We start from the raw sequence: 25,589 nt of genomic DNA, 5'->3' as shown, positions 1-25,589 counted from the left end.
CTGCCCCCCATTGACGCATTGCAGCTATTGCAGCCCTCTGAATCACAAGTATGTTTGAACATTTGAATGTTTGAATGTTTGAATTTGCTGACGTTTCCTTTATCTTCCAACATAGACCCTGAGAACAAATATCCAACATTCTGATTATACAGGTTACAGGTTAACAGAGCAGCCTGCTATTCAGCCTCTTGTCCCTGCATCTGTTCTAAATCAGTAAACTAAAAGACAACACACTTGGAATCCAAAAATATTTTAATATACACCCTTTTTAAATAGGTCAAATACAGTTGTATTGTAATTCTATGATAGATTTAGTAAATATTTCACTTTTTTAAAACACTTCTACTTTAGTCTAGACATGAAATTTGCACTGTATTTTTTACAATCATGGCTTCTGGTATGGAGGTCAGATGTGTCTAAAGCTGGGCTGAACAACTGAATTCAAACTGGAAGTAAACAAACTTGACAGTTCAAATAACTGCCAGAAATATGAGACTAGTACAAGACAACGTAACAATTTTACAGTCTAAGTATATGTAATCATTTCACATCTGGAATGAAGCTGTCACGAATGGTCCACTTGAAAAACTGAAGATGCAACTGTGTTACTTAAGCTGGGCACTGAAATATTACATGAACCACAGATATACCCACAGTCCCCATTAATTCAGGAACTGTGACTCTCTATCACTTAGTAAAAGATGTTCACGCTTTTCAGAAAACAGGTTTAAAACTCAAATTATCTTTCTGGCAGACATCCTTATCTCTCAGCAACACAAATCAAAAACAAAAGCATATTGAGCTGTGCGCTTTTTATTCACAGAAACCTTGATCAGGAAAACGCTTTGATGTGGCACCAAGTTTCTCAGTAAACAATGTTTCAATCAATGTGGATTTTAAACAATGGGGTTCACCTTGGAATTGCCAGTAAGTAATAATTAAAATGCAAACAGCTAACACCATTTTCTTGATATTCTATGGGCTTGTGAAAGCACAACAATATTTAATTCAAACTGTGTTTGGGTTTGGCCTATATTAGTAAATATTAATCAGTGAAGTAATTTCTAACATAAACACCTCCACAGAACAAAATGAAAATGATGGCTCAGGCTAACTGAAGCAATGACTTTTTTAAATTTGAGTGGACTACATATTTTGTGGTTCAGAACTTTTTCAGAATTATATGGATCTGCACATCTTGTTTCCACTGCATTTGCATTTTACAAGTTTATCCTAACAGTCCTAAACAATTTTTGCATTAATTGTAGAGAACATCTGGATTTTACTGTAAAACAGAGGTGGAAGAGACACCAAGTATCCGATTTCAACCATGTGCCAAATATGTGTAGAAGTGCCAGGGAACGTTTCATTGTCACAGCAGGGCAGTGGGCGTAATAGAAAAATCATTATTTGTAGCTGTACGTCCATGTAACCAAAATAATTAAATCCAAAGTTAAACTATATCTGAAACAAAAATAAAGTAGTCTAAATGAAATAGTTTGCAAAGTTCAGAGTCCTGGGGATCAAATAATCTCTTCCGGCTGTAGCCAAATATTTGACAACATATTTCTTATATAACATTAACTTTTATATACTTAAATTAAACCAATCTCTTTTTGAAAATGCGCTACAGGAGAAATGTGATTACTAACAACCTGCAAATTGTAAATACAGGTTTTAAAGTAATCAGGTCAGTGCTCTGCATATAGTGTAAACATGTTCTGATTTCCCACCTTAACATGATTTCAACCAATAACCTGGTGGTGGTAATCTCAATACGGTTTATCAGTAAACCATGGATTTACTACATTTCCTTAGCTGTATTTACTTTCAATTTATGTGTTCAGGTTGAAATTACCAATATTTTTTCCAGTTAATGAGATGTAATCACAGTAAAACCTCTTAAAACAGATTTTCTCTCCAAACATTTTTGTACCCAAAATTAACTTCCAAATTGGTCCTTCGTGCTTTCTTTTACCCCATTAAGTATCTTTAAAGGTGACCCACTCAATTCAAATACCTACTTTCAAGTGCAGTAAAAAATAAATAAATAAAAAACCCCAATGTGAGTTAAAAAAAAAATGCTCAACTAAATTTGAAAAAAAAAAAAAAAATCAATTAAGTTATGGGGGAAAAATTAATGTGACCGGTTAAATGAGGTGACTTTCTGCCTCTGTGTTTCACATTATAGAACACAATCTAAATACATCTCCCATTGTCGACTACACAATAAAATATTTGATAAGGCTACATAATTGATTATATCTCATCAGCTGCACCCACTATCTTGAAAAAGTGCACTTTCAGACATTCTTTCTCCTTGAAATCATGTATCAAATCAGATGCCTGCTCCATAAAGATTACCGAGTTTCACCTCTGATGAGAAAGTAGCCATCCAAATAATCAAACTGAGTTCAGTCAGTACCAATTTACAGGTAACTTGCAAAAAGGAGAAACATTTTGATTAAAGGATAAAATGAATGATCTTGCATCCTAAGTGGAGTCAGTTTTATTTTCCAATAAAACAAATTCTGTTTCTCTTATTTTTTTGTCAGTGAACTGACCATATATACTTAATGCTGCTATCGATACCTTGTAGAGCAGGTTAACATGATCATGCCAAATGCAAACTGACATCTTGACAAAAGTATAAATGAATAATTTAGGTGGCTTTCTTTTTCTTCTTATTTGTCTTGTGCGATTAAGAGTTTCATTAGGACTTTAAAATACTTGTCAATTTTAGTATCCTTGTCAGTTTAACAAAATTATGTGTTTCATTTAGTATTTCACCAGTTACCTGTATACACACAATCCCAATCAGTAAATGTGCTTGTGAAACACTCATGACACCCTGCTTTGGACAGATCTTAGGCTTTTACATCCTTCAAAGCATATCCCAGGTCATAAAACAACCTCACCACTTCTGAACCCCATTTAAAAAATCCTTAAGAACAGACAAACTGTCCACTTCCTGTTGAGGTAACCCTAAAGCCCCCAGAGCCTGGTCCCCAAGTCATCCGAGTTGGATGTCGGCTCCTGGTGGAAGCTCAGTAGTGTAACGAGGGTCCAGTTTGGGTACAAAGCCTTTAAAGTCCCTGGAGGCCTGAGTTCCAAACACATCTAGCAACTGTCGGTTCATCAGAGCAAACCTAGGAGAGGAGACAAGACATAATCTCTTGACGATTACTGATCTGAAGATTTGGATTTACTTTTTAAAACAAAAAACGAATAATATAGTTAAAGCAAACGTATAATGTCATAACATTTGTTTTGTTTGTAAGTATTTGTTACTCGTACTAAATAAAGTGGCTGTTTCGTTTTGAAATGGATATGATAAAAAGGTACACATGATGTTCTAATTATTACTGATTTTCAAACAAAACATTGTTTGACAACTTACAGACTCCACACCATATATTCATACCTGCCCTTAGTTAACCGCAGCAGGAACTTCCAGTATGAAGGCCTGAGGTTCTGCACTTCCATCACAGCCTGTGTAGCAGTAATGAGTCACACATTATATCCTTACTCAGCAAAAAAAAACAAAAAACTCACATTTATGTGAGTAGGTATGCATGTTTGCGTATGTTCTACTTACAGCTTGGAAACAGATAGCAGTGGAGATGGCATACAGGACTGTGTCTGCATGAGGAAAGTATGGAAACTGGCCAGCCTCAATGCCCTTGAAGTACATGGTCTGAAGACAGAGATTATTACACATGCTGTTAATGATAAACTAGCCAATCAAGATAAACGGATATGTATAGCAACATGTTACATCATGTGTTTCTGTGGCCCTTTTCTGTGTGTGGAGTTAATTCTTTTTAGTTCTTCTGTTTCATTTGCAGAGGGATTTTTCGTTTACCTCCACCAGCTTAGAGAAGAGATACATGGATATTGTCGTGCTTTTGTAGAAGAACATTGAAATCCCAGCCAGGAAGCCTTGAAAGAGGAAGGGAAAGAGTCAAACAGGGTAAACCAGCTGAGACGTAGCTAAATCCATAGGAGCATCACTCCTCAGTGAGGGAAAGGGAATTTATTTGACAATTTACACACTCATGTCTTACCAGCTATCAGTGCATGGAGTTCATCATCAATGTTACGCACCCAGCGCAGCAAGCAGCTTGTTCCCTACATGAAAGAGAGATGCATTTACACAAATTAATTATGTAATACTCACAGTGATTAAAAATCAAATGACTTGTTAAGCAGAACACAGGAATATTTATGGAATAGTTGATATATTCTACTACTTTGGCACAACTGGGTGTAAATAATTTTGCAAACCTAAAAGCAAGAATGAAACAAGAAAGGAAAAAAGTAGTACAGCAAGAAAAGAGTGTGAAAACAGACGTCATAGAAAAAGAACAGCAAGTATGAAATGTACCTTGTAGATACTGACGAAAGACCCTAGAAATGCCCCTAGCTGGAAGTTCTCTTTGTTGTAGAACAGGGAGGGGAGCCGTGAAGGTTTGGAGAACATCTGCCTGAATGCTGAGGGCACTTTTAGACAACACTGAATCAGGTAGCCAACACTGAACATCCTGACAAAACCCTGGAACATGAAAGAAAACAAATTTAGTATTAGTATCATTTAACGAGTTTTATTATCACTTAAATAATACAGAGTTTGTGTATTATAAATCCATGATCACATGAATTCAGTTCAATTTTATTGATATAGCACCTTCCACAATCAAAATTGTCTCAAAGCGCTCTGAGAACAATCACAGAAAAGGCAGTATCTTTGTTAAGAAAGCATCTTACTTTAACACAGTATGAAATGCAGTTGTCTTGGTAATGTTTACAACATCTGTGTCTTGGACCATGTTTGCATCTGGATTATAAAAAAACAAAAACAAAAACAAAACACAGTAAGTCAGTACAGGCCACCACTCAAAATTGTGCAAAAACCCACAAGTGTCTGTGTAAAAGTGTGTATTCTCTCACATTGATTCCAGCAGTTCCCTGGTGTAGGCTAGCAGAGTTTTCCTCCTGGAGCTCGGCCTTTCTGCTGGCGCCTGTGAACCCTCAGTCTCTGTAGCTGCTGTCCTCTCAAGAGACCTCGTGCAGACATGTTCTGCCGGGCCAGAGTGAGTTGGAATCTCTTCTTTTCCAATGATGAACCTGTGACAGAAAATGCACGCCACCTCTGTGAGCTTTACCAAAAACTGTGAGTGATCTAAATCAAGGCATCACTGGAAACAGGGACAACTTACTTTAATGCAGAGAATGCAAAGCCTTTGAGACCATCTTTATTCCTGTGCAGTATAAAATACAAAAATTAACTCTAAATTTAAACATTTACTCATTTTTAATTTATGAAGGATGTTTATAATCAAGCAATGTTCCATATTTCACTGTAACAATACTGATGCAGTAACTGTGCTGATCTGACCTGAAGAAGAACATGAAGAGTGATGCTGTTATGCAGAACAACAGCACCTAATGAGAAACAGAGACAGAGAGAGGAAATCAGGACAACAGGTGAAAACATACGCATGTGGCTAAGTGACACCATCATGATAAGATCTGTTATGAAAGTGGTTACTTGCTAATTTTTTTGCTATTTATAAAAACATCCACTCTTGATAAATTTACTGTTATTGACACTGGAGCCGTGTTGAACATGCAGGCAAACCATATGTGGAGAAGATGATAATGAAGTTATGTATTACAAGACGATGGTGAAACTATTTAATATTGGAGTAGGATGTCTACAGATACGGTGACAGAAATATAATCTTCAAGGCACAGAGACTACTGTCAAGTTTATTCATACAAATCTGACAGCTTGTACTGACTCACTTCATATTCTGTACTGACACATCCATTTGTATCTGTCCTTGTCCCTTGAAATGGACAAACACATTTGAGATTAGCAATATGCTAAAGAAAACTAAGGCCACACTGCGTGAGCTGCATCTGATAGCAGGAATTTTATTTGCATTTCCCTCTCACTGGCTGAGCTGAAATAAAAAGTGCCTCCGCAAATGTGAGAGGAAATTATTACATATTCATTAAATATATTAAGCTTCAGGGGAAGCAAGCAGAGGTGCTAATTCACACAGCAAAGGCTACAAACGTATCTAAGGAGTGAGCCGACTGTACCATCACTTACTGACAAAAATGATCATGAGGAGAGATGCGTCAGGATCTGTCTGATTCAACTCAAGCAACACTGACCGATTTACCACATCGTACGTTGGCTTTGTTGTAATTCTAAAGATCAGCACATCACAATATCAGGAAAAAGGAAAAACCTACTGAGTATTTACAAGCTGGGCAAAGACTGGCTCAGTGAATCACATTCAGGTGGGAATGTAAGAGGGAAAACTCACCCCTCAGAATGGTGAGACAGAAGACTGAAGTTAGTTTGATAATCACCAGCTGGATACAAGCTTTACACAACAGACTCTTTTTGTTTGTATTGATTGGGATAAGAGTTGATTTAAAGAAGATATCTACTGCTGTAGATTCAGATACAGTATTGTTCTACAGCTGCTTGTACAGTCCTGATGAAGCATGGCTACTTAAAAACAGCAGGCCTGACTAGGTAGAGATGGGGCCCTCTTGTATTATGTGTTATGTCATTAAGCCCCAAGCCCCATTATTTACCTCCCTTCACTTTCAGCTCACCCAAACCACTCTTTCGTCTTACCTCGCCATGTTTGATGGGTTTGACGATGCCTCGTGTCACAGCCATGCGGAACAAAGTCTCAGTGGCCTGACAACAAGATTATACTGTTACAAATACAATGTGTGGCAAAAGCAGGTGTATCTCTTTATGTATAACAAGTAATGTTTGAATGAACAGAACGGCTCTTACAAGATTTGTCATGTATATTGTCAGCAGCCCTCTCCTGGCAGTGGGGGAGAAAGGGTGAGACATAATGTTTCTCAGTAAACACAGAATCAGTATTTACAAGGCCATGCCTGATGCTTAAGATGTATCCCACAACTGAATTAGATCCCAAAAAGAAAGTGCTATCTTATTGTAGTCTTGCACCTGGTAAATGTGTTTTAGTTCAAAACATTAAGGACTTTCAAATAGTAAGAGAAGCAAGCAAATGTAGGGAAAATAAACAAGCAGGAATCTCACCGGCTCTTGCGCTCCAGGAGGATGGCAATATAGGAGGCAGGAAGTGCCGAGCCAAACCCGGCAGACCAGGAGTAGAACCCTCCAAACAGTTTCCTAAAGTTGGAAATATACAGGGTTATTTCACAATTTTTAATTTTTTAAACTGAAAAACAAGCAATGTTTTGGTCAGATCTTGGTCCTTTCTTTTCCTTTTTAATCAAAATAGAAATATTATCTGAATCACATATATTCATATAGCTTTGGACAGTCTATGAAGTAATTTGTAATCATATGTAGCTCTTTGTGATTAAAGTTATCCTGTGGAGTTTTTGACCTCTACTGTAGTTGCAACATGGATATTTTTTGTATGGGTCCTTTTTGTTTATCTCAAAGACGCCACCTCATGTACAAATGTGTGTGTGCTTTAATACACATTCCTGCAAATGATATGCGGTTCCACTGAGGTACACAATGTGCCAAAGGTGCCAAAGGAAAGGTAATGTACAAGAAAAGTGCTAGCTAATAAACATGTACATAAATAAGCTAAATTTTAAATAATTTTTAAAAATCAGCTTCGCAAACCTTTAAATGTATTCAACACATTGCTGGACCTCTAGGACACACACACAGCATTTTGGTGAGTCACACTTTATGTAAACATAACTTGTTTTTTAAAATGAAAACTGAGAACCTTTAAGCAGCGTTGACAACTTTGAAAAAACAAACAACAAACCTAAGTTACCACCTAACCACAGACACAGAATGAGTGTTGAGGTTCTGTGCTTGTGTGAATTTGCTTCATGTTGCTTTGTGAATCATTACATCTTCAAGTTTCAATGATGCACCAGTTTAGCTTCTGAAACCCTTGCATCTCTTGCATCTTGATTTCATTTGAGCTGTGTGACTGAGTGTGTGTAACATTTGTTGGACCTACTAACCTGAGGATGCAGAAGAAAACAATGTAGAGACCTCCATTGGCAGTGAGGAAAGAGGTAGACCATAGGATCTCTGGAAGAAGCCTTTTTAGATAGTAGTCCTTCTTCTTTCTCCTTAGAACAGCTGCTATCTGCAGTACAAAGAGTTGAAAGGCAGCTATTGCTAATATTCATACTTTCTTGCCAAATCATGACATGAGAAAACTTGAAAGCAGTTGTCCAAATGTATTTTACTTCCCCCTTGGAAATGGTGCTGGTTTGAAAGTTTTAAAAACGCTTACAGTGCACCAACGGCTGAAAAGGGAACACGGGAAACTGGTCAGACAGGGTTATGCTAAGTCGTTTGTTTAACTTACCACTTACTTACCACTTTTAATTAGCCGGTAAATCATGAGTCTGCTGTTTTGCTTTGTCTTATGCTTTGTTTTCAAAGAGCAACGCTGCGCCTGCAATGTTTGAGCAAGTGCTTGAACTTGAACTTAGTCCCTTGGTCAAAGCCAGAGACGTGTCAGCTAATCTTTACGACGTTTTCTCAGAAGTAGTTAGCATTACTTGGTTAGCTAGCTAACTTTAGCTTCAGAGTATCCAAGTCCCAGTAGTGCAGGTCTAATTGCAAAACGTACCAGGTAAAGAGGGGCGTAGATTTTGAAGGAGACCTCCAGAGCACCCCTGGTTACATCCACAGCAGACTGCGCACACGACGGGTTCCAGGTGTGACCTATCTCGTAGCAGTTGTGTGGTATTTTACTAAAAACAGCCATGTCTGTACACTGACAACCAACAGCAGCGACGCGCCGTCGTGCGCGTTCGCTGTGACGGGACGGCGATTACGCAAAAGAGCTGTGCACGCGCACGGCGCGGGGACAGGGCCATCCTACGTTACTACAGTAAAAAGATGATTTCTTTCAATCGTGTGTGCACATAATACATACAGCTGCAGTATATGAATCCATGAAGTAAATTATTACTAATCATTGCTTAAAATCTGCTCTTGACATTAACTTTTGAATTAAATTCTTAAAATTGCACTTGTAAACTAGACTCAGCCTTCAAAATGCTTTTTCTCTACAGGTATCAGTTCACAAAATTTAAGATTAAGATACATGGAGAGGTACTTGGGCAAAAAGCCAATTATTCATTAAAACCAGCATTAGCAAGATTATTATAAAAGAGATGGGTCATTATGAGACAAAATGCAACAGGTTTTTCCTTAATGCCACAATGCTACAAACACTGGTTTAATTCCCCACCTACAATACATACGTCTGTCTGAATCTTCAACTAAATGCCTAAATCTGCAATCATATTAGGTTTAATCTGACACAAGATGTTAACCATCACTGCAGACAAAGTGTACCAGGTCCTGCTGGCACTGAAATGGGGGCATGTAGAGTGCACACAGTAGCATCATTGTGCCAGTGTTTCGTTTGCAGGTATGGCTGCAGTGGAGTTAATTACACACTAAATTTAGTAATGTGTTCTTTCTATGGACTTGAAATTTCAGTGTGCACGATGGTGCTACAAGAAAAAAAGAGAAAATAATCAACGCATGAGCAGAGACCACAGCGGTCTATTTTCAGCCTTGCTACTGAAATGGCTTGTTTCCTGTAGAACCACTATCAAGAATCAAGAATCAAGAATCTTTATTGTCATCATGCAAGGCACAATGAAATTTTGTACAGCAGCTCTTTGGCACAAATAGTAACATAAAAGGCATATTTAAAATCTATCTAAATAAGTATAAAATAGAATAAAATATAAAATAAAATAGGGATAAAGAATATGGTGAACAGTGCAACAATATATAAAGTGACTGGTATGAATATGGATATATGGGTCAGAGTACAGCTTATTTCTGACTTATTTCTGACTAAAGTGCAGTGCAGCATGAGTGTCTTTTTACCACTGCACCTGTTTTTGTCCATCTTCACTACTGAGCTTGGGTTCCAGATTGTACTGAGATCAAAAGAGGGGGGCAAGACCAAACTGACTAGAATATTTTTATGATGTTCGTGTATTACCGTGTTGTCCAGTATTTGCTCTAAAGGCAGAACCACCAGTTCACCCAGCTCTATCTCTACAGTTGTGCTGCTCAGAGTTGGACAGCAGGTGTCAGCTCCACTCCTCTGATGCAATGACACAAAATACCGGTACTTTATTCTGAGAGATGCAGGGCTGTACACTGGGTTGAGGGGCATTATCAAGGTGAGTTGTTTTTAAATAACTGTTAAAATAATTGTCTATTTCACAATTTCTACAAAGGCGAATGGATTTTGGTCCAGATGCGGTACGGCACCAATCCATTTATACATGAAAACGATTGCCAACATTTAGCATCAGCCAGAGGAATTTTTCATATGTAATAGGAACAACCTGGTAACCCAAGTTGTTCTTATTAATGACTTTTAACTTATCTATAAAGTCAATTTTACTTACTGACCACTAATAAAGCCACTAGTTCTTTAGAATGACTCATCAGAAAATGGCACCGGTATGTTGAAAGATACAGAGCAATTTCATTTTATATTCAAAATGCGGAAATCACCACAATTTTAGGCCGTAGTATTTTATTGTCTATCATTAGTCCCACATACCTCTCAAAACTGTACATGGAGCAGCTGACAGTGTAACATGCTTGTTCATCACTTCTGGAAAAACTGACAGCCAATTCAGACGACCCATGGTGCTTGACTCTGCATTTTAGTTTAAGTAGATCAATTACTTTAATTTCCCAGTGGGCAATTTCTATAACGTCCTATAATAATTAACGCGGGAACACTGAGTTGTTATTATCCCTGTATGTTGTGATATCACAGGAGGCGGGAACGTCGTCGCTGCTCTCTTGGTCTAAATAAGCCGAGTTTCTGCGCTGCATACTTTCGAAAGTACAGCTGCACCAGCGCCTACGTGCTCACATGGAGGAGTCAGCCGAGGTCTCCGCTTGTGCTTCTTGAACTCAGACCTGCAAAACACTCCGCCTCGGACCGAGTGCTGACATGATCATGGCCCGGACTCTGGAAGTGTTTGCGAATTGGTTGGTGATTTTTGTTCTCCTCATCGGGACGGAAGGAAAGCGCAGCAAAGAGAGGGTTTACTATGTAGGAATCATTGAGGACTCATGGGATTATGCGCCAACAGGAAAAAATATGCTCAACGGAGAAGACGTCGACAATGACGAGTGAGTTGTGGCAAAGTGAAGTTAATTGGAAAATATATTCAAACGTATATAAATGTATATGCGCAGATAGTGAGGACGGTTAAATTTGTGCTATCACTTTGCCCGTTTGATCTTAAACGTTTTGTCAAGTTAACACGTGGGGCGTTGATATTAACGATATTAATGACAAATAAAGTTATTGTAAGAGCTGCGAAAAATGTAAACGATCTAAATAAATCAATCACGAAAACGATCTAGGCTCTACAGTAGGCTATGTCATCTTCTGAGGGCGTGACGGTGTCTACACCCGTGAAGGGTGGTGGATGTATGCCTGTACAGGAAAGACTGTCTGAATGACTGTCTTCCTTCACGCGATTAGGGGTTTTCTTCACTATATATTTTATCTGTCAGGAAGCACACACAGCTGCCTGTGGAATGAATGAGAGAAAAGGTTGCATGGTAATCCCCAATACCGTGATATTACATTAATACAAAGTTCATCTACATTAAGATTAAACAGAAAGGTGTAAATGACACTTCCACGCTATTATTATTATGCCCATTTAATGTATTTTGTTGTTAAGTTTTATTTAATAATAATGCAAAATGTACCCCTCTGGGCTGTCTGTCACATACAGTCAGTGTTATCATTTTGAGTCGCTGGTCAGACAGCTGATTAGGGGTGATCTCTTCATTAATGGGGTACTTGACAACTTTTATATGACTGTCGCTGTGCTCTCAGTGGGGTTTTGGCAGTTGCTTCTCAAAACACTGTAGAAAACTGACAACATAACTCACTTGTATGATTTACCTGTGAGTATAAGTATAAAAGATTCAGTTAGAAAATGTAATTTTCTAACAGATGTTTTCACAGTGCTAATGCTATGTGGAGTATAAGAATAAACTGATAGACTAGTTATTAAGGAAAGGCTTAAGCCAAAATAAAAGTCCACCATTGTATGAAGGCATAAGGATATAATTATAATTTTCCAAAGGGGCCATGATTATGCTACAGTTTACCTCTTCTTTTAAGAGAGGTAACTTTGAATTAACATAAGTGCTTATTCTTGCACAACTTTCTGGACTTTCCCGACTTACTCTAGCAACCAGTCAGCTCACATAATCTCTCAAAAAGGCTTGTGTAGTTCCCACACTTTAACAGGGATGAATTAGTGGGAGGTGGATGTAGCTCAAGAGCACTAAATTGCCCTGACCAAGTGCTTTTTAAAACCCCTTTTATTAGACTGTCAGCAGTGTTGTCAGTACGATCCATGTGTGAAACAAGTAAACATAGTGCTTTTCATTCTCCTTGCTGCTTTGGTTATGAGCTGGATATACAGTTAACAAAACTGCATGTGCCACAGTTCCAGTAACAGGTTATTAGCCCAGAGAAACATGTAATCACAATAATGACAAGTCTAATTGTTAAAGAGATGCAACCAGACGCAATTTGTTCTGCAGCATCACATTTTTGTATTAAGCACATACAGTTGTATGGTTGGTTACAGGCATGCAGTCTCTATCTTGACTAATTAGGCACTTGCACTGTTGTGATGGTGTTTGCATGTATGTTTGTCTAGTGGATGTTGTATTTCTCCTACTTGTATGTACAGATTAGCTCACAAGTATTTTTATTCTACTGTTGTGGGGGTTTTTTATACCACTTCTGTTTTATTATTTGTCCTGCAACATTCCTTACACTTTTTGCAGAATGATTGAGAGATACAGTTGCACGTCATTGTGCAATCCCGTATTGTGTAATTTGACAATGACGCTGACCTTAAGAAATGCCCCTCAAGACCACTGCTCTGTCTGTATCTCTCAGTCTCCTCTCTTCTTTCCACTTCTATTTCAGCCATGCATCTACATTCCTTAAAAGAGAACCCAACTTTATTGGCAGAATTTACAAGAAGGCAATGTTCAGAGAGTATATAGACGCTACGTACCGTGAACAGGCTCCCCGACCTGAATGGTTGGGCTTCCTGGGGCCCATACTACGAGCTGAGGTTGATGACGTTATCGTGGTCCACCTGAAGAACTTTGCATCCAGGAGCTATTCTATGCATCCCCATGGAGTTTTCTATGAGAAGAATTCAGAAGGTACAGTGTTACATAATACATATGCACAAAAAAACACACATATTATATTTAAGCACAGAAAGATGTGCAAAATCAATTAGATATCCATCAGGCAGAAGGATCATTTTCATTCATTATTTTTGGATTAAGTGTTAGAAATTACAGCAATGGTGATTCACAATTACTTCTGATATCTGTAGCAATGAGTGTTCATAGAGATGGAGATTCATTCAACAAGTGACATACTTGTTAAGTTAGAGCAATACTTCAGAACAATGGGGACACTATCACTCCACAAGCTCAGATTTTTTTTTTTTTTGCCCAAAAGCTGTGGCTCTGTATAATGCTAGTCTGAAAGTACAGGAGCTTGGCATGTTTTGCTGCTCTGCTTCAGTGCCAGAACTGTCTCTGATAACAAGATACTGATGGACTGAAAAGAAAAAGGGCTGAAAGAGTCCATTTAGGCTTGTGTAAGAGTGCAAAAAGTGACACAAAACAATTTCTGTAACTGGGTGGATATTAGGGAAGATACAGGTTCCTGTCAGGCGTGTCTCCTCATCGTTCTGAACTGTGCAGCAATTTTGTTATGCAACAAGCACCCATCCCCCATTCATCTGCAGATGAATGCTGCCTCAGAAATGTTAGGAGCCTTACAGGAATTGAAAAACGAAACCAAGACTTGTTTTCCCTTTTTAAGCAGACTGTAGCTGGTCTCCTGCTTTATGATGGGATTTACAGTACACCAGTCTGTCCATAAGTCAGATTAGTAGTACTGTTGCTATTAACTCAACTAGTTTTTAGTTTGTGGGGGTAGAGGAGAGGAAGGAAGGAGTGGTATCAGCACATGAAGACATAAAACTGATAAAATCAGCTAATTATGTCCTAAACCATGTCTTGTGACGAGTACAAATTGGTACAAAGGTCAGCGTACCTGGGAAATCTGTGACTAAGACTCAGGTCATTTATGTGTGTAAAGATCACACACATGTACACATATGGAGACTGGAAGTTTAACACACATAAGACCCACAAGAAATGGATATGAAATTTCCATTGAAGAATACAATTATTAAACCTATTTGCAGTTGAGTTATTTATTCCATATGTATTATAGTATTTTCATTAATTCATAATATTATCATTCTACAGCAGCACTCTGCTTCCAGTGTAAAAAAAAAACAACAAGCTTGTTAAGACCATGTTGTTGTTTTCTGCTGACATAAAGTGAAATCACACAGGCTCAACTGCTCTCTAAACCTCAGGAGGAACAAAATGATCTTAGCTTAAGTGTGTTTTATTTGCCTACCAGGGGCGCTCTATCCAGATGGGACATCAGGCAGTTTGAAGAAGGATGACTCTGTTCCTCCGGGAGGCAGCTACACCTACCGCTGGGAGGTCAGGTCAGAATTTGCCCCCACAAATGATGACGCCAACTGTCTGACCTGGGTCTACCACTCTCACATAGATGCCCCCAAGGACATTGCCTCAGGACTTATCGGGGCTCTGCTCACCTGCAAAAAAGGTATGAATATATGTGACTACATTGATTTTACATAAGAAGAAACGTTTCTGTAAATGTGTCTGTATAATGCAAATTTATTTGTGTATTCCTAATCACACATACAGTCACCACAGGCTTATTCAGACCTTTCTTTAACAAAGATGGTGGAAATCCAGGAGGCAAACAAAGATTAAATGTGGCCCTCTCTGTGTTTGACATCATAGATATGTAGTAGTTTAATCCCACACCCTGCATTTTTCTACGTCTGCTTCATATTTCTGCATGAACACAGGCATCTTGAAGGAGACTGATGCATCAGTTCAGACAAAGGCAGACTCAGCTCGCAATGATGTGGACCAGGATGTGTTTTTGATGTTTAACGTGGTGGACGAGAACCTGAGTTGGTACCTGGAGGACAATATTCAGATGCTCACAGATCCAGCTGGAGTCAACGAAGATGACCCAGACTTTGAAGAGTCAAACCTGATGCATGGTGAGAGATGAGTGTTCTTAAGATTGTTTAACACTGTAGTAACTGCGCACACACTAAGTTAGCTGACAATAAGAAAATGATTAATTGTAAAATGAAATGCTTATTTGAATTTTTTTTCACAAAATCTAAAAATTGTTGTTGCCCTTACTGTGCTGTCTATGCAACTGAATCTGCATCGTGTAATTATTTAAAATGTTTTGACAACTAAGTCACCTCACATGAAAGGTCCAATTCCATAAAGGAAGGGTATAAAAAAGGTTTAAAGGCTGAATTTGCTCTTTTTGTTCTTTCCTCTAATTGCTCTCTGCGTTTTTCTCTGTGTGACAGCTATTAACGGGTACATGTTTGGTAACCTGCCCGGGATCGAGTTATGCCAGAATCGTGCAGTAGCCTGGCATTTGTTTGGCATGGGTAACGAGGTGGACATTCACTCTGCCTTTTTCCATGGGAATACGCTGCTAGACCGTGGCCACCGCACCGACGTCCTCAGCTTGTTCCCAGCCACGTTCGCCACTGCTGAGATGGTCCCGCAAGCAACAGGAAAGTGGTTGCTGACCTGCCAGGTTAATGACCACTTGCAGGGTAGGGCAACTTTGACTTTTAACCTTTGTGTCACCTTTGGAATCTTTGCTATGAGACTTTAATGGTTGCTGACAGGGAAGAATGCATTTTTGCGAGGTACACCATGGTCGTTTCGTCATTGCTTCATGTTATGAACCTTCCCACAGCAGAGCTTGTATTTCTATTCTTAACACGCAAGGACTTGTATTTTAAGGTTGTCCAACACCCCCTTGATCATGGAAGTGATTGAGTCACACTCACTGTATGAGTCATACTCACTTGATATACTGTGAGTAATGCTGACACTAACAATGCTAAAATGCTATTTCTTTGTGTCATACCAGGATTTCTGTAGTGACATTAAGACATTGACCCTACAAACCTCTGAAAGTTTTACATATTCTGGATCCTCTCAGATTCTGGAAATGGTATCTCTTCAATCTGACAACTGCTAAAAGATAAGCAAGTTGAAAATGTAAACTAAACCCTGGGGTATTTATTATTTATTTATATTTAATTTTCTGGTATTAAAAATTTCCTGAGGCTCTGAAGGCCCATTTCCACCCAGTGATTTCACTTTGTATATGTGAATTATGGTCTGTGTAATGTTTTTGTGTATGTCTCTTCATCTATTTCAGCTGGGATGCAGGCCTTTTATGAAGTGAAGGCATGTGGCAGAGAGGCCAGTGGCACAGTGATGAGCGGTGTTGTGAGGAATTACTACCTGACAGCAGAGAAAGTCCTGTGGAACTATGCTCCCTCAGAAAGGGATCTGATTAAAAATGTATCCCTTACTGAGCCTGACAGGTGGGCAGACATAAGCACCATACCAGCTTTCTCCCAATTATTTAGGTTATCAGGAGGCAATGTCCTTTTATCTTGTTTTATTGCCTCATGTGGTCGGTTCATCACAGTCAGTCTGCCCAATCCAAAACATGCAACGGGTACAAATCTCTTTACAGATTTAATAAAACTAAAACATGTCTATTAAATGTTTCCCTGTGACTAATACAGAATAGGTCCTGTCCATTACAGCCAGACAGCGGCACAATCAGGCCAAATGTCTAAAAATGTGTCAGAGTACAACCTCAGTAGTTTTGGAGAAGGAAGTACAGCTGACTCTTTGGATAATCACTCTTTCATTAAGTGGTGAACTATCCCTTTAAGGCTTGCAAAACCTCTAAACAAATTTGCTGTCTGTCTGTGTGTGTGTATGACCTCTGGACAGGGCTGAGTATATGTGAGCTGGTCATTCCTGTGGTGAGACAGTTTTGTGGCGTCTAGAGTAAACGGTGTGGTTAGTGACACAGTTGTTACTGTGTCTTTGTTATTGGTCCCTGACACAGTGAAATGTCTCTGACTGGTCAGCTGTTTATTTTGCTCAGTTTCTCTGTAGTAAGAGATTCCACAACACTGCTTCATCCAGGACACAAAAATTTATTACTACCCATTTTACTTCTTCTCTGGCCACCTCAAAGTGTCTTGTGCTTCCTGTCTCTCTTCCTCTTCCACCCCAACCCTTTCTTTTTCAGTGCATCAGAGACATATTTTGGCAAAGATGGTGGAAGGATTGGAGGTAAATACATGAAAGTGGTATACAAAGGGTACACAGACGGTACCTTCACCACCACAAAGCCACCTGCACCTGAATCTAGACATTTAGGAATCTTAGGTAAACCATCTCTTACCTAAAAAATCATACTTCCTCTTTTCTAGTTTATTTACTTGTATACTGGTGTCTTGTCTTTCACCCAGATTCACTCAGTACCTCTTGTCTGGTTACTATGTTTTGTTGTATTTGTGCAGGTCCAGTCCTGAGGGCAGAGTTGGGAGATACTCTCAGAGTAACATTCATGAACAAGGCTGATAGAAACTACAGCATCCAGCCTCATGGCCTGCACTATGAAAAACTCTACCAGGGAAGCAGCTATGAAGATGGTGAGTAAGCAGCCAGTTGCATTGCCACATATACTTGTTGCACAGCCAAGAAAAAAAAATCAGACACTATTATATATTTTAGATTTCAGGACTCAAATTGAGTGATAACTAGGTAGAATTAAATAACATGTATCCTATAAACAGAAGCTGTAGCCGATGGTCAATAATACAGACTGACAGAGACATAAATTTTCATGAATATTACCTTAAGACAGATGAAAACATCTCTGTCCATTCCTTAAGTGTTGTTGTAATAAATTATTTCATTTGAACAGAGACAACAAACAAAAGTATTATAGTGTCTTGATTGTCATGTGAACACATTCATTACATATAATGAACTAAAGCAGGAAAACTGGAGCCAAGCAAAGTGACGGGAAATCTCAAATAACCTTTGTTGTTACACCAGATCTGATAATTGCAAAACTTTTGTGTGCAATACTGTAGGTGCTGACAAGCCTGGCGCCCACGTTGGTCCAGGTGAGAAGTTCACCTACATCTGGCAGGTCCTAGAAGGTCCGTCTTCATCTGATCCCCCATGCATCCCCTACCTGTACTACTCTGCCACTGATCCTGTCTCGGACACCTACTCTGGTTTAGTGGGACCTCTGCTTGTGTGCAAGAAAGGAACGCTGCAGGAGAATGGAATCCAGGTGCTGCTTTATTATCCATTAACAAAGACTTTCTCACAAAGAGAAGTGCAAAAAAATCCTCTATTTACATGATCTTTAACTAGTAAACATTTGCCTTTAAATTGTTTATTAAATTATGAATTGTCTGATTTATGTTTTTTTCAGTCAGTTAATTGAATAATCATTTTAGCACTAGAACTGAAATAAGATCAAATGAAACTTTAATCATTCTTGTCAGGAAACTGGGCCACTGCAGATAAGATAGCTGGGATGAGAACAAAATACACTGTACACGAGATAATACAGCAAGTTGATTGTAACAGCAAAACAGTTTCCATCTTTGACAGGCAGGCATTGACATTATAATACATTTTTTGTTTTTATGCTGTTAACTGCAATGCCTATGTGTCCTTACTGTTACCTGAACTGTGTGTGCACTGTCTAACAGAAAGGTGTGGATAAGGAGTTCTTCCTTCTTTATTCTGTTATGGATGAAAACACGAGCTGGTACCTAGAGGAAACAATGGAGAGATTTGGCAGTGGCAAGATTAATCCAGATGACAGTCACTTCATGGAGAGCAATAAGATGCATGGTAATTAGTTTGTTTGATAGTGTATAGTGTGCAGTGTTACCTCATTGGTTCTGATTGTAGCACACATATTTTGAGTGTTGTTTTCTTGTGTCTGTATTTTCCTGTTTAAATCTTACCTTGTATTTCAGCTGTAAATGGACGCATGTATGGGAATCTTGCCGGACTGGAGATGTGTGCCGGGGACAAAGTTTGGTGGTACACCTTTGGGCTAGGTACAGAGGTGGACATCCACGGTGTTTATTTTGAGGGGAACACCTTCAAGAAGCAGAGCACAACACGTGACACTGTCAGCCTGTTCCCTCATACCACTGCTGCTGTCTCCATGCAGCCAAACACTCCTGGTTAGTCATGATACTCTTTACATGCACTCACACTCATAACTTCTCCCAACACAACAGGAACCATCAATCATTTCTATGCAAACAGGAAATGCCACAAGTGTTGTACAACTGTTATATTATTTACAGTATCTTGAGATGTGTTTGAGAGCTTCAACCCCACCCATTTAGAGGAAAATGTCACATTAAATGATGTTGAAATTAACTTGCAAATATAGACACCTTTATGAGGTTATCCAACACAGTAAATGCAGTTCAACATAACAACCACAAGCAGCAGAGAAAGCGGCTGCGTTTTGTAATTTCAGATAAAAATGGATGATAGTTCACATTACATTCATTTCCGAATAAACCACTCAAGCATAGATATATCAGACTAATACAGCACAGATGCTTAGGTTGTTTTTTTTCTCATTGCTGTGCATTTTAGCTACCCTATATCAGCATGAAGAGTAGAGCCAGAAACATCCCTAACCGCTTTTGTTTCTCCTAACAGGTGTGTATGAGGTGAGCTGCAGAGTAACAGACCACTACTCAGCTGGCATGAGGCAGCAGTACAGAGTGGATTACTGCCCGGGACACGAAGGGAAGCATACACACACACAAACAGTACCAACCAAGATTGTGCAGTATTTTATCGGTGCTGTAGAAATAGAGTGGAACTACTCACCTAAGAGAGTCTGGGAGCAGGAGAAACACAACAGCACAGGAAGCACAGAAGAGAGGTGTGTGAGTAAGATAATTGTAGGATGATGTATTTCAGTGTTGGGGCTGGAGTCCGTGATTAGTGGCATAACTTATTACTGTTTGTTAATGGAAGCAAATTGGTACATGTCTCCCAGCCTAGGCAGTATGTTTGTGGAAAAAAGGAACAACAGCATCGGCTCGCGCTATAAGAAGGTGGTGTATAGAGAATACACTGATGAAACCTTCAGAGTTCAGAAGAAACGGCAGCCCAACCAAGAGCACTTGGGAATTCTGGGTAAGTTTAGCTTCTCTTTATGTTGCTTTTACTCAAAAGAGACTGAAGACAACGTGGAGTTTCTTGTCCACTGTAGGTCCAATCATCAAAGCAGAGGTGGGAGAGCAGATCGTGATCACATTCAAGAACAAAGCCAGCCGGCAATACTCGATTAGTGCACATGGAGTTAGGGCCAGCGGTGCACACGTTCCTGTCAAACCTGGTGAGGATCAAATTTGAAGAAAGAAATAATATAAAATGCATGATGTTGCTGGAGTTTTCTAGCAAAAGGAGTGAGCTAGAAAACTGGCCATTTTTCAGAAGCAGTGGGACTGACATTTGTTTGTTCTCTTGTTTTCAGGTCACATACTCGAGTTGACGTGGGATGTTCCTGTGAGCTCTGGTCCCGGGGTTTCAGATCCTAATTGCATCTCTTACGCCTACTACTCCAAAGTTGATTTCATTAAGGTACATGTCCTCTGTGTACAGTAACAGTCACGTGAATGCACATCATTTACAGTGTTGCGGCTAAAAGAATGTGTTTTTAATGAACTTGCACTTATGTCATTGAGGTATTAGATGTTCGTAACGTGGGTTCATTGTTTATGTTTAGGATCTGTACAGTGGCCTTATAGGGCCTCTGGTGATATGCAGGCCTGGGACTCTGCAGCACGGTGAGGGGCCCGACAGACAGAGGAATGACGTGGAGAAGGAGTTCGCCCTGCTCTTTATGGTGCACGATGAAAACCAGTCCTGGTACTTGAAGGACAACATCAGAACATACCTCGGCGAGGAAAAGCTTGATCACCTCCTACAAGACGAAGAGTTTCAAGAGAGTAACATGATGCACGGTGAGAGATAAGCGAGGAAGGGGGGTCCGCAAAGAGTAAAACTGTCTAATCTATGAACGAGTTTAAGTCAAGATTTATTCATCCTTATGAGAAAAAAAGAAAGATAGAAATACGCGGGTAAACTTGTGTAAACAGTATGAAGTGACAGTGAAACTACTGACATTTTTATTCTTTAACTTTGTTTTCTACAACAAAGTTTCTATCTTTCAGCCAGGAGAAATATAGAAAAGACACAGACGCAAACATAAGATACGTAAAACATGGTAAAATACATGAAACAGAGAATAAACATATGTACACTCACTGAGCACTTTATTAGGAACACCTATACACCTGCTTATTCAGTGAATTGTCCAATAAGCCAAATATGTGGCAGCAGAGCGACGTGTAAAATCGTGCAGAAATAGGTCAGAAGCTTCAGTTGCTCTTCACATCAAACATCAGAATATGGAAAAAATATGATCTCAGTGATTTTGACTGTGGGATGATTGTTGTTGCCGGATAGGCTGGTTTGAGTGTTTCTAAAATTACTGATCTCCTGGGATTTTCATGCTGTTGTACAAAAAACATTAAACATCCAGAGAGGGGCAGTTTTGTGGATGGAAAAAACTTGTTGATGATAGAAGTCAGAGGAGAATATCCAGACAGGCCCCTAAATACCAGTCAAACATCAACTGAATGTCATAGCCTATCTGTTACTGACCATGTGCATCCCTTTATACGTACAGCATGATAATGCACCATGTCACAAAGCTGAGGTTGACTCAAACTGATTTCAAGAACATGACAAAGAGTTCAGTGAACTTCAGTGGCCTCTACAGTCAACAGGTCTGAATCAAATAGAAAACTTTTGGTATGTGGTTGAACAGGATATTGGTGACTTAGGAATCTGCAGAATGATGTGCTGCAGTCATGTCAACATGGACCAGAATATCAAAGAAATGTTTCCAACATCTTGTGTAATCCATTTCATGAATCCTGAGGGTTTTATGGAATGGATGAATGAGAACTTGCACAGACATATCCATTCCATAAAGAAATGAGGCCTTTTTTGAGTGCATAGGGAGGCCCTACCCAGTATTAGTATGGTATTCCTAATGAAGTGCTCCGTGAGTGTAAACAACTAACATCAAACCTAACATCTAAATATGCAAACCAGGTCAGAGCATACTACTGTTGTTCAGCACACAGATGAATGTAGTGAATAACAGAATTTTGCAGTTTGCCTTTGAGAAGTGTTTACAGATGCAGAATTTGTCATAAGAGCATGTCTAAATAATTTACTTTCTTTTTACACTTGTGCATTTCTCTATCTGATTCTATGTGTGATGGTGTGAGTGTGTGGTAATCTCTATATGTGAATGTGTATACTGAAGGGATCAATGGTAAGCTGTATGGTAACCTCCATGGACTAGAGATGATGCAGGGCCAGAAAGTTGATTGGTATCTGCTGGGCATGGGCAACAAAGTGGACATGCACACTGTTCACTTCCACGCTGAGACTTTTACCTACAAGGTAACTTTCATCATCACAAACTAAGTTTTTTTTTTTTTTTTAATAAATTAGTATGAAGCAAAATATTTATATGTAAATACTAAAGATATCATGACAAAGTGGGGCTGCAACACAGAAAATTTTCCATCCTATTTTCCGTCCTTCCATAGTTGCACAGTGCAGAACTGGTCTGTTTCCTCTATGTACTCAAGCAGGAAGGACAATTTATATTCTTCGTTTTTTTTTTTTGTTTGTTCTTTTTTTAATTTTCTCTGTTCCCCTTTCTGTATTGCTTGCAATGTGTGTGTATGTGTGTGTGTCAGACGGACCGTGTACACCGTGCAGACGTCTTCGACCTCTTCCCCGGGACTTTCCAGACTGTGGAGATGGTGGCCGGGAACCCAGGAACTTGGTTACTCCACTGTCACGTCACTGACCACATCCACGCTGGCATGGAGACAACTTTCACCATCAAAGGTGTGTATTCCTGCATGTGTGTTTACATATTCATTGTGTACGTGTGTATGAACTGCTATTGAAAGGGATTTGTCTAACATTTTTTGTCTTTCATTTCCAGAAAGCGTCTCACATGGTAAGCACCCAGACATTACATAATATTAAATCTAAACTTATTATAAAGCCAATTCAGTTCAGAAAAAAAATGATAGTAAGGGAGATTTTTAAACAAATATTTTGTCTTTTACGTACTGTGACACATCACTGTATCATCTCGTTACTGTGAAGGACCACACAATACTACAAGTGTGTTAGACTTTCTCTGTGTTGTTGTTTTAATGGATGTGGAATGTTTTGTTCAGTGTTATCTGTCTTTGCTTAGCTAGTATTGGGAAAGGGGAGAAACATATCAGTTGGGTCAGGCATTCCTTTAAAGCTGTGACATTGTTGATAGATGTGGTGAAGAAAATAAAAACAGTGATGGCCAGTACAGGTGAGGATTAGAGCTTTTTGTTTAACACCAAATGCATCACTAGATAAGCAAATTCAAAGCTGTAGCAAAGACACACAGGTAAGGTTTTGACTCAGGCTCTGATTGAGTAGTAAAAATCTGAACATAACAGGAAGTAGTGGGCGGGGTCACTTCCTTCTTGTCTCTCCTTTTCTTTCAGCATCACCAGGAACTGAAAACTCTATGAAGTTGTTTCTGCTCACGCTGCTACTTGGTCTTATGACTGCACTGATGAGTGGACTCTGACACTGGACTGAATGTGTGCAAAGCACACTAATGCACTTGAAAATTCCAGGGACAAAATCACTGTTACCTATGTATATGATGGATATTACATATATAAATATCCAGCAGTGATCAGACCAGTCAAAATATATCAGTGACTGTAGAATCATGTAGAAAGTTCAACATCATTTCTTAGGACTAAACAACATAAGCATTTTATATTTGTGGATTGTTTGTATGTTATTGTGTTTTCTGACATTTTAGTGTGTTTGATGTTGTTCGTGTCGTTGGTCTTACAAAGCACTGCTGTACCAAATATTTGATAACGGGCATGAATGTGCAATAAAAACATACTGTGATATTTATGTATCAGTTGTAATTTTCACTGAGGTTACTTTCCTTTCATGTGCTAGCATCATCTAACACCACAAGGTGGCGGTAATACTACTACTACTAATAATAATAATCTGGAAACAGCAGGCTGCCAAGAAAACAGGTTAATAATAGTTCCTTTTCTTATTGCGTGTGAGCGTCAGTAAAATGTGCAGCACTGTTCAACTCTTTTTGAAGCTTTTATGACAGTTATCCCATCATATTCAGCTCCCTGTGGAGACTAATAATATAAACAGAATTTGTGTATTTTAAAGACCTTTACTGTGGTAGTTCTGTTACATGCCAGACAGTTAAGTCCTGTCTTGAGAATCTGTAGCATTCTGTATAATGTAAGGTAGCTGATCAGATCAATAAATGTTTTTGTTTTTGATAAGGTGTAGGAAATAAAATGCTGAGCTAGATTAATGGCATTTGATGTGTGTGTTTTTTAAATAGCTGTTTAAATAGCTGGATGGACACATCCACTTGTAGCATCACCTACATTGTGAGGTCAGTTGATCATTTAATGTCTGATACTCAAACAGCCTGATTGGTTAATCTAGGATTGATAGATCAAATGCCCCATCAAGATAAAAGGCTTTTTATAGGATTCCAGATTAAAAGCAAATTTAGATTAAAGGTAAACGTTTTTTTTTTACTTTTAATCTGAGACACTGATCACAGTAACAGCACAAATTTGCGTAGTGTTAGTTTAGATAGCTTCACTGTTCACTCAGGGAGTGATTTGCATATTCATTATAAACAATAGTCTCCAATTTGGAAAGCAGTTTGCTGACAATATAAGCTTCACTTTCAGAAGTAAATTGCAGACCACTTTGTGATGAGGTCGCATTTATTCTGGGTTTCTAAGCTGTAATAATAATAGTTTTATAATTGGCTCATAACTAAACAACGTTTAGGTTGCACGGTTAAGTCATCAGACCTCCACATCTGATCACACTGATCACACCCGGGTAAACATTAAACACAGCACAGTAAACAACCAGCAAACAGTTTACGCAACAACTGAAACAAGAGGATTCACCGCTCCAGCCCACCTCCGATACTATCGATACAGACAGCTGATGATACCCGCCACGGATCTTTATCTGCAAAAGTCCATTATGTTTTCAACCAGACTTTGTTTGGCTTGATTACTCCTTTCCACTCGCCCAGTTAAAGCGCTTTCCCATTGCACAATGTCTTTGATAAAATCAAATTGTCATTCTTATTAACACAAACGGCTTTTTTCTTTAATCTGCTCCTCATTTCCATTATAAGAGTACAGCTGAACTATTAAAGTACATTTAGAAAGAAAATGTAAAAATCGTCTATCGACGGCCTTCGGACTGACTCCCAAGACCCAATATTATTGAAATGTCAAAGTGCTAGGCCTGTATATGATTCTGT

The 25,589-nt window shown here is 38.9% G+C and overlaps 2 protein-coding genes across 3 annotated transcripts; one reads left to right on the top strand and one right to left on the bottom strand.

The window, feature by feature from the left end:
• Nucleotides 1–234: 234 nt before the first annotated feature.
• On the bottom strand, nt 235–8,808 carry tmem135 (transmembrane protein 135). The gene is made up of 15 exons (XM_041052209.1): nt 8,640–8,808; nt 8,020–8,147; nt 7,103–7,195; nt 6,830–6,863; nt 6,662–6,727; nt 5,399–5,445; nt 5,220–5,261; nt 4,951–5,127; nt 4,768–4,837; nt 4,388–4,555; nt 4,068–4,131; nt 3,866–3,942; nt 3,599–3,697; nt 3,425–3,492; nt 235–3,149 (listed from the first exon to the last, which is right to left on the bottom strand). Exons 1-15 carry the CDS (start codon nt 8,775–8,777, stop codon nt 3,014–3,016), a joined length of 1,407 nt encoding a protein of 468 aa, XP_040908143.1. The 5' UTR covers nt 8,778–8,808; the 3' UTR covers nt 235–3,013.
• Nucleotides 8,809–10,118: 1,310 nt separating this feature from the next.
• On the top strand, nt 10,119–24,166 carry LOC121190529 (ferroxidase HEPHL1). 2 transcript variants are annotated; one of them, XM_041051333.1, is made up of 21 exons: nt 10,119–10,221; nt 10,833–11,050; nt 13,029–13,273; nt 14,562–14,774; nt 15,046–15,246; nt 15,574–15,828; nt 16,446–16,614; nt 17,340–17,479; nt 17,614–17,745; nt 18,193–18,398; nt 18,826–18,970; nt 19,099–19,311; nt 19,805–20,033; nt 20,151–20,290; nt 20,367–20,492; nt 20,631–20,737; nt 20,883–21,120; nt 22,497–22,636; nt 22,939–23,092; nt 23,193–23,207; nt 23,743–24,166. In XM_041051333.1, exons 2-21 carry the CDS (start codon nt 11,013–11,015, stop codon nt 23,826–23,828), a joined length of 3,192 nt encoding a protein of 1,063 aa, XP_040907267.1. In that variant the 5' UTR covers nt 10,119–10,221; nt 10,833–11,012; the 3' UTR covers nt 23,829–24,166. The 2 variants fall into 2 exon arrangements, with proteins under 2 accessions (XP_040907267.1, XP_040907266.1); XM_041051332.1 differs by having other exon boundaries at nt 10,833–11,194.
• The last annotated feature ends 1,423 nt before the right edge of the window (nt 24,167–25,589 follow it).

Source organism: Toxotes jaculatrix, chromosome 12 (genome assembly GCF_017976425.1).
Source record: "Toxotes jaculatrix isolate fToxJac2 chromosome 12, fToxJac2.pri, whole genome shotgun sequence".
Lineage (NCBI taxonomy): Eukaryota > Metazoa > Chordata > Actinopteri > Toxotidae > Toxotes > Toxotes jaculatrix.
The sequence above is the reverse complement of the archived record's forward strand: the minus strand, read 5'-3'. Positions and strand labels throughout refer to the sequence as shown.

Excerpts from the sequence above, each read along its gene's own strand:
- tmem135 (XM_041052209.1), bottom strand. The coding sequence starts at position 8,777 with ATGGCTGTTTTTAGTAAAATACCACACAACTGCTACGAGATAGGTCAC. Across the intron at positions 5,446-6,661 it reads AACCCATCAAACATGGCGAG|GTGCTGTTGTTCTGCATAAC; the intron begins GTAAGACGAAAG and ends GTTTCTCATTAG. Across the intron at positions 4,556-4,767 it reads GCATTTCATACTGTGTTAAA|GGTTTTGTCAGGATGTTCAG; the intron begins GTAAGATGCTTT and ends TTCATGTTCCAG.
- LOC121190529 (XM_041051332.1), top strand. The coding sequence starts at position 11,013 with ATGATCATGGCCCGGACTCTGGAAGTGTTTGCGAATTGGTTGGTGATT. Across the intron at positions 14,775-15,045 it reads TCTGCTCACCTGCAAAAAAG|GCATCTTGAAGGAGACTGAT; the intron begins GTATGAATATAT and ends GCATGAACACAG. Across the intron at positions 20,291-20,366 it reads AGAGCACTTGGGAATTCTGG|GTCCAATCATCAAAGCAGAG; the intron begins GTAAGTTTAGCT and ends TGTCCACTGTAG.